This window comes from Lasioglossum baleicum, unplaced genomic scaffold (assembly GCF_051020765.1).
Source record: "Lasioglossum baleicum unplaced genomic scaffold, iyLasBale1 scaffold0021, whole genome shotgun sequence".
NCBI lineage: Eukaryota > Metazoa > Arthropoda > Insecta > Hymenoptera > Halictidae > Lasioglossum > Lasioglossum baleicum.
Window position 1 is genome coordinate 2,774,847 of NW_027469081.1, and position 12,449 is coordinate 2,787,295.

Sequence of the window (12,449 nt, forward strand, 5' to 3'; positions counted from 1 at the left end):
GTCATGCGACCCCGCTCTCCCATCGTACTTCCGTGCGGAAAGTCAAGAGGCTACTAATCTGGAAAACCTAACAGAGTTCGGAACGAGGACTCGTCTTCCTTGAACGACGAGAAGGAACGTCGAATTCGGTATTCCACTGATTGCGTCCCGTTCTCACATCTTCCAGATTTTTTCGGTGAAAAAACAAGGAGAGATGGAAATGGGGAAAGTAAGAGGCACATGGTTGGTTAGGCTCGGTTGCCGAACTGTGTCACGGAACTGGATGACGTTACTAATTTCTATTCAATTTACTGGGACTGCTGTTACCGATGAAAAACTGCTGAGTCACGGGAATTAATCGGGAGTGTAGATTGAAGCTTTTTTACCGGGAGAATTAAATTTGCGTGTTCGACTTAGCGCGCAACACCTTGCAGCATGTTGCGGTTGGTTTGCTAAATGTTAGGTGCGAGCGAAAGTTCCGAGTTTTTACTGGAGGATTTCAGGCTCGGTTGGAAGTTCATGTTATTCGGCAGGGTTTCGGTTGTGTTTGAACATTTTCGCAGATTTAGTTGGACCACCGCGATGTACAAGACACGATCGAAATGTTACACGAGCCGGTCGAAACCTAGCACAGATTAACTGCAACCTATCCCCTGACCGACCGCCACTTCATTCTTCGTGCAATTAAGAATTCACATCGACGCAATTTACACCGCTGCGAGACTCGAATCTCGGCTCCGTTTCTCTCTGATCTAAAATAGATTAGCAGACTGCGGATTTGAGGCATTTATCACAAAAATATCGGTACGTAGGGGAGAGTCGTGCAGTACCGACCGGCGTACTGTACCGACCAAAATTAGTTTATGACTTTTCCAGGTCAAATGGCTACACTTCCTTTAAGAAAACAAATGAATATAACTATTGTGGGTAATATGTTTCGTTGCTACATTGTTCATTCGATTTTTTTTCGCAGTTCTGACACATTTAGCGTGAGCGTTGATATTTCGAGTGTTAACAGTTATTTTCTAGATCTGATAATTTGTTTCTCAGGTAAGTAAATGACTTTGTTGAATTATGTATATTATACCTAGTCTATTAAGTATAATTAACGGGCCCTGTTTTGGAATTTTCTTTGTATATTATGTATACCATAACCTAAAATGTTTCCCCATGTTTGTCGTCCAGTACCGACCATCCAACTGTCGTGCAGTACCGACCAATCAACCATCGACCAGTATAAGCCAAACTTTTCTTATCTGTAAGTTCAATCTGTTAGCATTTGAGATGAAGTTAGAGAAGATGTTTATTCAATCTTTCTTCTACCTTTTCCCACAGAAAAATGTCCGAAATTCCAAAGCGGAAAAAACCATCATCAGTGCTCACTTTAAATATTAACGATAATTTTTCATTAACTTCTTTACGTGGTGTAACTTTAAAGTTCATGGAAATAGTAAAATCAATCTCTCCTAGCAACGACACATTAGAGTTGCAAACAAAAAAGAGAAGACAACGGACGCAACAATCCGAAATCCTAACTTCGACCGTTTTTATAAACGAAGTTCAGAAAAAAAGGAACCTGGCTGAAGAAAAAAAGATAAACGCGGAGAAAAGAAAAGCTGCAAGAAACGAAAAAGCCAAAGAAGCAGAAAAAAGGAAAGCTGAAACTCAATTAAGGAAAGGAAATAAGGAAAGATGTAAAAACTAAACGAAAAAAATGACATAATATATAAAAATATATAATTATTTTATTATTTGTATAAATAAAATTTGAATAAAAATGCGTATTCTAACATCTAAATGTCTTTTTTTAACATTATTAATGATTCAGACTGAAAAATCTACTAAATACGTAATGGTCGGTACTGGACGACAATTCTTTGTTTCCTTCAAATTCTAATATCTTTATTCTTACAAATATTGAATACTAATTATTAAATTTCACAAAATCAATTTCTGGCCTTTTATTAAGTTCCCTTTGTGTTACAAATTCCTTTTTTTAATTTTAATTTTTACCGATTCTAGTCTACCTAATAACAAGAAAACTTAGAGCGGTCGGTACTGCACGACTCTCCCCTACAGCTTAAAGCAGTGGACATATTCAAAAGATTTAAGGACATCAATTAATCATAATTCTGTTATTTGGTTTCACTGTCTTACAATCAGTGCAAACATTGTTTTATTTCGCATGAAGATCCGCAGTCTATAAATTAGAGATTCTAGATTTGACCCGCGTGAATATTCGGACACTCTTAAAAAGACGACGACGAAGTTCGAACAATTAATTCGCCGCACCACGCGAAGAAGAATTTTTGAAACCATTACGATTGGTCGGAATTACAAAGCAACTACTAAAAGAGTTGTTTCGAACTGTTTTATGTGGGCCCATATTGAAAATTTAGAAAATACATTTTGTAGGAGTTACATCCGTGATCTAAATCCAATGAAAGAAAGAAATCAATGGAAAATAGTACCCCGATGTGTTTCCAGCAAAGAACGCTCAGGAATACCTAAGAATCACACAGAATAGCGGCAATCGAAGAAATTGCAGCGGATGGGGCGGCCGGAAAATTCATTAGGGGATGTCGTTCGTCCCGCAATTTCCCCCATTAAAATCGAGTGTCGTTAAAGGTGCCCGGCCCGCGATAACCGGGCGACAATCGTGGCCGTGAGGTAAGTTAAAGGTGAGCGCATACTAGATGGTCGCGGGAAGGCCAAACCCGCCGATGGACGCCCAAAGCCGCCGATGGACGTCCATGCGGCAAGGGAGCAGGGCTACCTGCTGTGCGTGGCAGAAAAAAAGGTCTCCGTGGGCTCCCCACCTCTTTTAGGGAAAGGGACCTTTCTTTCAGGGAGCCCTGCTCCCTGCTGTGGAGCCGTCGGCCCGCTAGAGATTTCTTCCCGCGTGGACGTCCATCGGCGGCTTTGGCCTTCCCGCGACCATCTAGTATGCGCTCACCTTTAAGCGACTGTCTCTCGAGACAAGCAGCAAAGACAACACGCGACCAGCTAAGAAAATGGAGTCTGAACCAAGGGATTTAATTAAGAAGGAGGCAACTGTTCTAATTGGTCAGGTATGTTCTTTGAATGGCGCGGCTCATACGATACTCGAGCGAGCGGTGTAGAGATACGCGATAAAAAGTTGGGGGATTGAATCCTCCTCGAATCTCTTTGGTGCACGGTAAGGCTGACGCGATTTCGTGAAAGGCCGGATTCCTAAAGAATCGAAGTCCTCCCCTCCTCAAAGACGTCGATCCGCCAGGCCGCTTTGAAATTCGAGTTGCACGCGCGGCTACGTCGAATCGCGTACGCGCGGTTTACCGCACGAACCGCGCTGGAATTGCTCCTCTTCGAACGGTGCCCACATCGCGTAGAAATTGGAGCAGTCCCTCCCTCTCCCCCCTTCTCTCTCTCTCTCTCTCTCTTTCCCTCTCACGTCCCCTCGACGTCGAGTATGAAACGACTCGTGATTTTTCGCTCGGTACCTTCGACCCGACCACAGAAACCGTATCTTCTGAATGAACTCTCGCCGAGATCCTCCTTGGATCATTCCTCGAATGATCTGAAGGATTTTTGTCTTCTAAGCAAAGCCATTTCTGACCCGACCGGGCAGAACTTTTGTCATTTCAAATGTTACGATACTCCGGAACGGATTAAAGCACGACTTCAAAGCCAGAGATTTATGAGCACGGCGTGATTTCAGTGTTGTAACACTGCGGGAATGAAACGATACCGGAGGACTTGACTTAAAGTTCGGTTGATCTAACCCTTTGCTGTGTAACGGCGCGGCGTGTCGGACTCGTGAGATTCCGAACGGAATTCGAATTTTTTTTTTTTTTTGTTTATTAAGCTTACCCAGGCCCCAAAATGGGGTCTATACAGCTGAACATAAATCGCATTATTACATAGTTTGAGTTACAAAATTAGTAGTTTGAGTACAGAGGTTGCACAAATCTTGCCAAATCTGCCACTACTTCCGAATCCATTGACGTACAGTATGTTCCCTTTTCCGACACGTCATGCCTGTCCAAAATAAAGGCATTCCACCGAACCAATATAACAATTACTAATCAAGGTTCATCCAAGGGCAAAATCTTCTTTGAGCGTTTTTTTTACTTCTAATCGAACCCCTTGGTTTGCTAATAAAAACTTTGGAAGTCTTAAGAGGGATTTTGTTTCCACCGTTAATCGCATCAGGGCCGATCACTACAACTTGGCTGCCTCACTGTTCCGGGTGGGCATTGTTAACTGTACCAACTGTAAGTGTGGCTATGAAATGGAGGACTTAGACCACGTCACATGGCAATGTTGCCTATTTGATGCACACAGAACCAGACTGACCGATGATCTACGCAGGATGGGGTTCTTTCTGCCCCTCAAAGCCGATATGTTCTTTACCAAACCAAACATTAGGGCGTGTTTGCGTATCTTCACGTTCTTGAAAGAATGTAACTTGCGCATATACAGTACTTTTTCGATCGGAGTCTCCACACCCGGGAGTTGGACGGACTTGGGTAGAGTACGGAGGCTATATTTTTATGACTGCGTCTACCTCGCCGAGACTTCAAACGACGAGCCGAACATAGAGAAGGACAGAATGAAATAGGATCGCGTGTCACCGTCGCCGGCACAGTTTAAAGGCCCGTGCGTCATCACAATGAAACACCAAGACCTCAGCTTTCTTATTTTCTATGATATCATTATGGAACTTTCACCAACATATTCGTCGTGGCATTTCTCTGATTAAAATGATACCAAACACGATATAATTTGGCCAATATTTAGTGGTTTAATCGACGATGAAAGTTTCGAACGCAACGAAGAAGAGCGTATTGGAAAGAAAGAGACGCGAACAGTAGCCGCCGCCGGTTCGCATCTCTTTCTTTCCAATACGCTCTTCTTCGTTGCGTTCGAAACTTTTACCGTCGATTAAGGAGGTAGTATACCCTCGATTTGTAACTAGAAAGGAACTAGAATCTTACTAGAAAAATGGCTCGAAACATGGGTTTCGTACTGAACGTTGTTTGACCTTATTAGAACAAATTGTGGGCTGTGTGAGGGCTCATTCGAAAGAGGAAGGTTAGACGCAGGGCGCTTTTCTCACGAGGTTAACGAGATTATGTTAATAATTAATAATATGAGGGCCCAAAGTAGAGAAAAAATCTAGGAAAAAATCCCGCAGATTTCAATGCATTTTCTGTCTCTAAAAGACTTTTTTGGCTTATGAGATGAGAAAAGCGCGCTGCGTTGAACCTTCCTCTTTCGAATGAGCCCTCACACAGCCCACAATTTGTTCTAATAGGGTCAATCAACGTCTGGGCGCAGATCCATGTTTCGACCCATTTTTCTAGTAAGATTCTAGTTATTTGCTAGATATTTGCTATTTACTAGAATCTTACTAGAAAAATGGGTCGAAACATGGATCTGCGCCCAGACGTTGATTGACCCTATTAGAACAAATTGTGGGCTGTGTGAGGGCTCATTCGAAAGAGGAAGGTTCAACGCAGCGCGGTTTTCTCATCTCATAAGTCAAAAAAGTCTATTAGAGACAGAAAATGCATTGAAATCTGCGGGATTTTTTCCTAGATTTTTTCTCTACTTTGGGCCATCATATTATTAGATATAAACATAATCTCGTTAACCTCGTGAGAAAAGCGCGCTGCGTCTAACCTTCCTCTTTCGAATGAGCCCTCACACAGCCCACAATTTGTTCTAATAAGGTCAAACAACGTTCAGTACGAAACCCATATTTTCGACCCAAAATCTAGTAATATTCTAGGTATTTTCTAGTTACAAATCGAGGGTATACTACCCCCTTAAACCACTAAATAACGTTGAAATTATATCGTGTTTGGTATCATTTTAATCAGAGAAACGCCAGGAATAAGCTAGTAAAAGTCCCATAAACCGATCATTAAAATTAAGAAGTTTGAGAACTCGATTCACTCGAGTCAATGTGTGGTGTTCACACCGATATACCCGAGCCGAGATCAATCATCGCCGCTCTACGGCGCGGAGCAGCGTTGGCCGGCAGTGGAGTGAGTAGGCACTGGACTCCGATCGGAGACACCCCCCAAGACTCCGATCGAAGAATTACTGTAACCAGTCATGCTAAACAGTCTGCTAACTGATACACAAACCGTAAAACTCTGGAATTCGAATTTTCCCCTTCGAACAGGATTAAAGCTCAAAATAGGTAGAGATAAAATATGTTGGAATCTCGTTGTGTTTTGGCATAAAGAACTTTCCAGGTGTTTCTCGTACATTAATTTTACCGTCGACGCGATTTAATTGCTCTCGGGGCAAGATCGTTGTCGGATTTACTGGTCCACGCGAGAGCGAAGGGAATCGAACGATTACTCACCCTTCTCTACGCAAGTCGGCACGCAGTCTCGCACTATCGATCCCTCGCTCACGTATTTCTGAAACAAACAAGAAAATATCGATCTGTTAGATCTGCGTAATCCTTCGGTACGAATAGATATTTCATTCTCTATTCGGACGGTTAGATAGAAATACGTCGATGTTCCCGTAGGCATTTTTTCAACATTTCACTTCGTCAATTAAAGGTGGAAGATTGCACTTTACGACAAGCGCACTTAGGCTCGCAGAGAATTATACGCGAACATGTCGAAAAATCAACAAAATCCCACCGTCAGTTCTGTCAGCATTTACTCAACTTTGAGAGGAACTGTTTTTAGTGATGTTTAGTTGGTTTTGGTTTGAAACGGCTTGAATTGAAGGCGGATGATGGCGCTTAATGATAGGGGGAGCTTTGATACAGAAACATTTGCGTTCCGTATTAATCGTCGAGCGCTCCTTTATCGAACGTCGTCGTGCTTTATACGTGGAATTCAATTCGGGGTGGGGGGGAGGAGCGAGAGAAGGGATAACAAGGATTGAAGTTCTAAAGGAAAAAGCGTATCGAACCAGATATAACGGGAAAACGAAACAGAAGTGGAACAAGAGTATTAAGGTTCAACTGAAAAATCAATCCCCGCCGTTTCCATCGAATTGAAACAGCAAAAGTCTTGGAGATCGGCCGCCTCGCCGAGGAATCGAGGAACAATGGAACCCGTGAAATTTGAATTTATATTGGACCCGCGACGGCTCACAGGATTCTCGCCTTGCTCCCACTTAATCCCGCGATATTCTCGCCTCGGTTGTTTACGTATACATTAAATGCATATTCATGCCGGCAACATTTGTCGAAAAAATATGATAGCAGCCGCGAAATATTAACGCGTCTGCAGGCGATAACAAACTTGAGAGACATTTACATTCTTGCGGTTCCTTGGTCTCTTCAGCCACGCGTGCACATATAGAACAGCTCATGCATATAGAACATGAAGAGGTGACTTCGAAAAGTATTCGAACTTCTGATTTTTCAAAGAAATAACCGATTCATAAGAATTTATGAAAGCAGAGGGTTTAATATTTACAACGAGTCTAGGTTCGTCGATGTAACATTCATTTTAACGGGATTACTGTCATCTACATTCTGGATAATATAATTTTAATTAATTCGTGTCCCTAGAACAGCAGGAGGGCTAAATTGAAAATTCATTTTGACAAATTGAGGTCCGTTTTTAATAGGTTCATTTCGCTTGCCCGGACAAGTGCCGCTTTTCTTTTGCTAGCCTGACCAATTATTGATCGCTTCCATCCGTTCACTTAGGCACCGACCTGCACCACTTGTTTCAGAAAAACTGACCCTCGTTTTTCGTCTACTTAGCCCTCGACCTATTCTACTGGTTCTACTGGCGACATGTTCATACTAATCTGCACAATTTACTTCGTTTCATACGGATTTCCAGTGTTTGTCTGATTGAACGCTGATCTGTACCACTTGCCAGGTATTGAAAAATTTTATGGACATTCCAGGCTTATTTGTATTTGAGATATTTTCGAAAATATGAATGTCTCTGTTCTCAACTGTATTGAAAAATTAAAAAGACGATATTACGACAATTTTATTGACATTAGGCTTATTTACATTTGAAATATTTTCGAAAATGTGAATGTTTCTGTTCTTAACTGTATTGAAAAATTAAAAAGATGATATTACGACAATTTTATTGACATTAGGCTTATTTATATTTGAAATATTTTCGAAAATGTGAATGTCTCTGTTCTCAACTGTATCGAAAAGTAAAAAAGATTATATTACAACAATTTTATGGAGATTCCAGGCTTATTTGCATTTGAAATATTTTCGAAAATGTGAATGTCTATGTTCTCAACTGTATCGAAAAGTTAAAAAGATGATATTACAACAATTTTATGGAGATTCCAGGCTTATTTGCATTTGAAATATTTTCGAAAATGTGAATGTCTCTGTTCTCAACTGTATTGAAAAATTAAAAAGATGATATTATGACCATTTTATTGACATTAGGCTTATTTACATTTGAAATATTTTCGAAAATATGAATGTCTCTGTTCTCAACTGTATTGAAAAATTAAAAAGATGATATTACGACCATTTTATTGACATTAGGCTTATTTACATTTGAAATATTTTCGAAAATGTGAATGTCTCTGTTCTCAACTGTATCGAAAAGTTAAGAAGATGATATTACAACAATTTTATGGACATTCCTGGCTTATTTTTATCTGAAATACTTTCGAAAATATGAATGTCTCTGTTCTCAATTGTATTGAAAAGTTAAGAAGATGATATTACAACAATCTTATGGACATTTCAGACTTATTTGTATTTGAAATATTTTCGAAAATGTGAACGTCTCTGTTCTCAACTGTATCGAAAAGTTAAAAAGATGATATTACAACAATTTTATGGACATTCCAGGCTTATTTCTATTTGAAATATCCTCGAAAATATGAATGTCTCTGTTCAACTGGAACAATCATTCAAGAAAAGATAATATCCAGACAATTCCATTTATTCCACAGCTAATTGAAACTTCTTTCCACTCTCCGTGGGCGACTGGAAATTGGAAAGTCGGCCAGCCAATTTCCAAAACCGCACGAATCTGAGAGGATGCCGGAATAAAATCTCCAGTGAAATGTGCAGGCTTGATTTACCCGCGAGCTCAGCTGCAGAAAGACGCTTCGATGTTCGTGTTTCTCTGGAAAATATTTCGACTTGTGACGGCGCACGGTGGGACCTTTCGTCCAGATCGGAGACAAAATCAAAGAACTTTCGAGAGAAATGAGGTAGAGCGATGTAATTTTTTTAAAATTAAAGCTGTAACTTTGCAGAATATGGGAAAAATAGGGAGATTATGGTACGTACGTTCTTTACCTTGAGAAAATTCGTTAAACATGTAGAATTTCAATATCCTGAGGTCGTAGACAAATTTTGAGACCAGATTTGAAATCAGCGTGAAAAAATCTACGGGAAATGAAGTACAGCATGTTCAAAAAAAATTTTATCCGCGCGTGGAATTGGAAAAACCACAATTTTCTCGAAATTGTGCAAGTTTAACGAATTTTCTCAACGTTAAAAAACGTTCTTACCATAATCTCCCTATTTTTCCCATATTCTGCAATGTTTCGGCATTAATTTAAAAAAAATTTCATCGCCATACGTCATTTCTATCGAAAGTTCTTTGATTTGGTCTCCGATTTGGGCGAACGGTCCCACTGTGCGGCGGTGGCGCGCAGTTTCGCGGCGCAGGCTGGCCGTTTTCTGGTCGTTCTGTTCCCGATCGAATATCAATGAGCCCAGGCGATGAACTTCTTAATCGACGTCCGGGCTCGCCGCAAGTCAGATCTCCGACGGAGAAACAATGGCCGGGCGCGGCTCGAATTTACATCGAAATCGACTCCTGGAGCGCGCTGCATCGCTTGATTTCGGAGCCCTTTTGTGCCGTGATTCCGCGGCGTTCATTTGTCTTCATTACTCTCTCATTATGACCGAACGCTAACCTACATTACTTGCCTGTCTAGATACTGATCAATACCATTTCTCGGACTGAATAATCATCAGCCTCTACCTAATGGCGCGCCACCAAATGGCTCGTACTACTCGTCCAACGAAACACTGACCAGCCTCGCAGTCTCGCCGAACAGGATCTCTAGAATATTCATCCGCGCTACTTGTCCTCCTAGAATTCCTCCTTTACAACGAGACAAAGACAATCTGGCATTTTTCGTATCAACACATCGCACCCCGACAAGAATAGTAACATAACTAAGATATTGGCATTGTTCCGTCGCACAGGAATAGAATTCGTAGGATTCCTTCGGACAGGATTTATGATACGAACGTGCCTAAATATCCTCCTCAAGGATTAAACAAACTAGGGTCATTCGGCGACCAGTCAAGGCATCTGTTTAACGTTCAGTTTTTATACACCCTCGAAATTACAAGGTGTCATGAATTTAGTCCCTCCGAAGGACCGTCCGCGACCGTTACGCAGGGTGTCGAATTACCTGGAACCGTCGCGTCGTCGACCGAGTAAGATCTCGACCCACTCCTCCTTCTCAGGGCCTCATTCAGAGCTACGGGAAGGAGGTCCTAGAAGTCAAAGTGTGTACTGATTGGGAAATGCAACTTTCTGCAGGAACCAATCAGTGCATCTTATTTCATATTCGAGAATCCAACGAGCATCGCGCTAGGACTGGAAGACGAAGTCGCTCAGTTGAGTTTTACGCTCTAACGCCGTGACATTCTCCAGTCCTCGGGTAGACAAGTACAACGCACGAGCCGTTGTCCTGTCAATCGTTCATCACACGTTCAAAGTTAACATCACGGTAGTTCGTTGTCCAGTGGTCAGGACACCCGACAAACCGGGATCGCGTCGGTCGAAATCCCTCGCGAACCGGATCAAATCAATCGAGATCACTCGCGTGCGTTCAATCACAAACGCGAATCCTCATACCATCATCTGCGCGCGTATAAGGCAGGACCTGCTAGATCAGCCTTACTGACGAGTCCACTAGCAGGTCCGGGACGAAACGCTTCCATTAACGTAGTTAATTCCGGGACGAAGTCGCTCAGTTGAGTTTTACGCTCTAACGCCGTGACATTCTCCAGTCCTCGGGTAGACAAGTACAACGCACGAGCCGTTGTCCTGTCAATCGTTCATCACACGTTCAAAGTTAGCATCACGGTAGTTCGTCGTCCAGTGATCAGGACACCCGACAAACCGGGATCGCGTCGGTCGAAATCCCTCGCGAACCGGATCAAATCAATCGAGATCACTCGCGTGCGTTCAATCACAAACGCGAATCCTCATATCATCATCTGCGCGCGTATAAGGCAGGACCTGCTAGATCAGCCTTACTGACGAGTCCACTAGCAGGTCCGGGACGAAACGCTTCCATTAACGTATTCATGCGATATCAAGTCAAGCGAATCAATTATTGTCTTTTGCGATCATCCTATCATTTGAACTAGCTGCCCAAGATTAACTTGGCGGGCAGTGATCCGGAACATACGCGAACCCGCAGTTCCGCGGCAAAACAGGCATTAATGTTAACAGACGTTGCGTGAAGTTCCATTTTGGATAATGCATATAAAACGGAACAATTCGTGCAGAACATTTCTGACCTTCGCAGATTAGCAAAGTTGTTTCGCCGATTACCCAGCGTAATTCCAAGTGGCTGATGATATACTTAATTCCGCGTCGCGAGCATTTATCTTCATTACTCCCTCATTTTAGCGACCGGTCGGTGGTGACCGTTTGCGGTGCACGCGACCGCTTTTCTCCTAGCTTTGTCCATGAATCGAGAATGCTAATCTGCAAGAAACAATCTGTCTTTCGGAGATCTTGCTGGCCAGTTCCGTGAGGCACGGTAATCGCGCATTAAACCCGAGTTGCCCTTGCACAAACGGATGAGACCTTGAATCCCATTGTTTTATTGTATTGTTTTATTTTGCGATCTTTTCGTATAGAGACGGACAGCAACCTTGACGAAACGTTGAGAGTGTGACGCCGAGAAGAGACGGAAAGAGTTTAATATGTGCGGGGGAAGAGAGCGGAGGAGAGTTGGAGAAGTTTAATATGTTCGACACATCCTCCGGGCGTTATAATCGTTCGGTATCGATCACTCTGTGACGCAGTCTGCTTCGTGGGACTTCGAATTTGCACGCTTCCGTCGCAGTTAAACAAGTAGTATAGTCCTGTAGCCAGACAAGTACTGTATCCGGTCAAATAAGTAGTATAGAACTGTGTATAATCAATCAAGTACACGGAATCAGTGTACTCGTTCTCGAACAAGTATAGAATAGTACTGCACCACAATCAACAAACTAAAATATGATCTGTCCAATAGAAATTCAACGTACGAAATGTCTGTCTGATCGTGCGAGTAAAGAAATGTTTCCAAGTATGAAAAAAGTACAGTGTACACGTGTATTCGACTAGACAATGAAAAAGAGAAACGTCCCGAAAGATTTCCCGTTGAATTATTACAGCCGGTGAGCAAACATTGTTCGTGTTTCTTTGTGAAACCATGTTTGCCGTGGAATGCTGTTTAACGCGGCGGCGAGGGTACGGGAA

At 42.2% G+C, this 12,449-nt stretch overlaps 1 protein-coding gene across 2 annotated transcripts in view; it reads right to left on the bottom strand.

Moving 5' to 3' along the window:
• LOC143219109 (uncharacterized) overlaps window positions 1–12,449 on the bottom strand; it is a 170,701-nt gene that overhangs the window by 12,906 nt on the left and 145,346 nt on the right. For both annotated transcript variants that reach the window (XM_076444950.1, XM_076444949.1), the window contains exon 3: window positions 6,341–6,398. In XM_076444950.1, coding sequence (XP_076301065.1) covers window positions 6,341–6,398 — 58 coding nt within the window. The remainder of the gene's footprint in view (window positions 1–6,340; window positions 6,399–12,449) is intronic.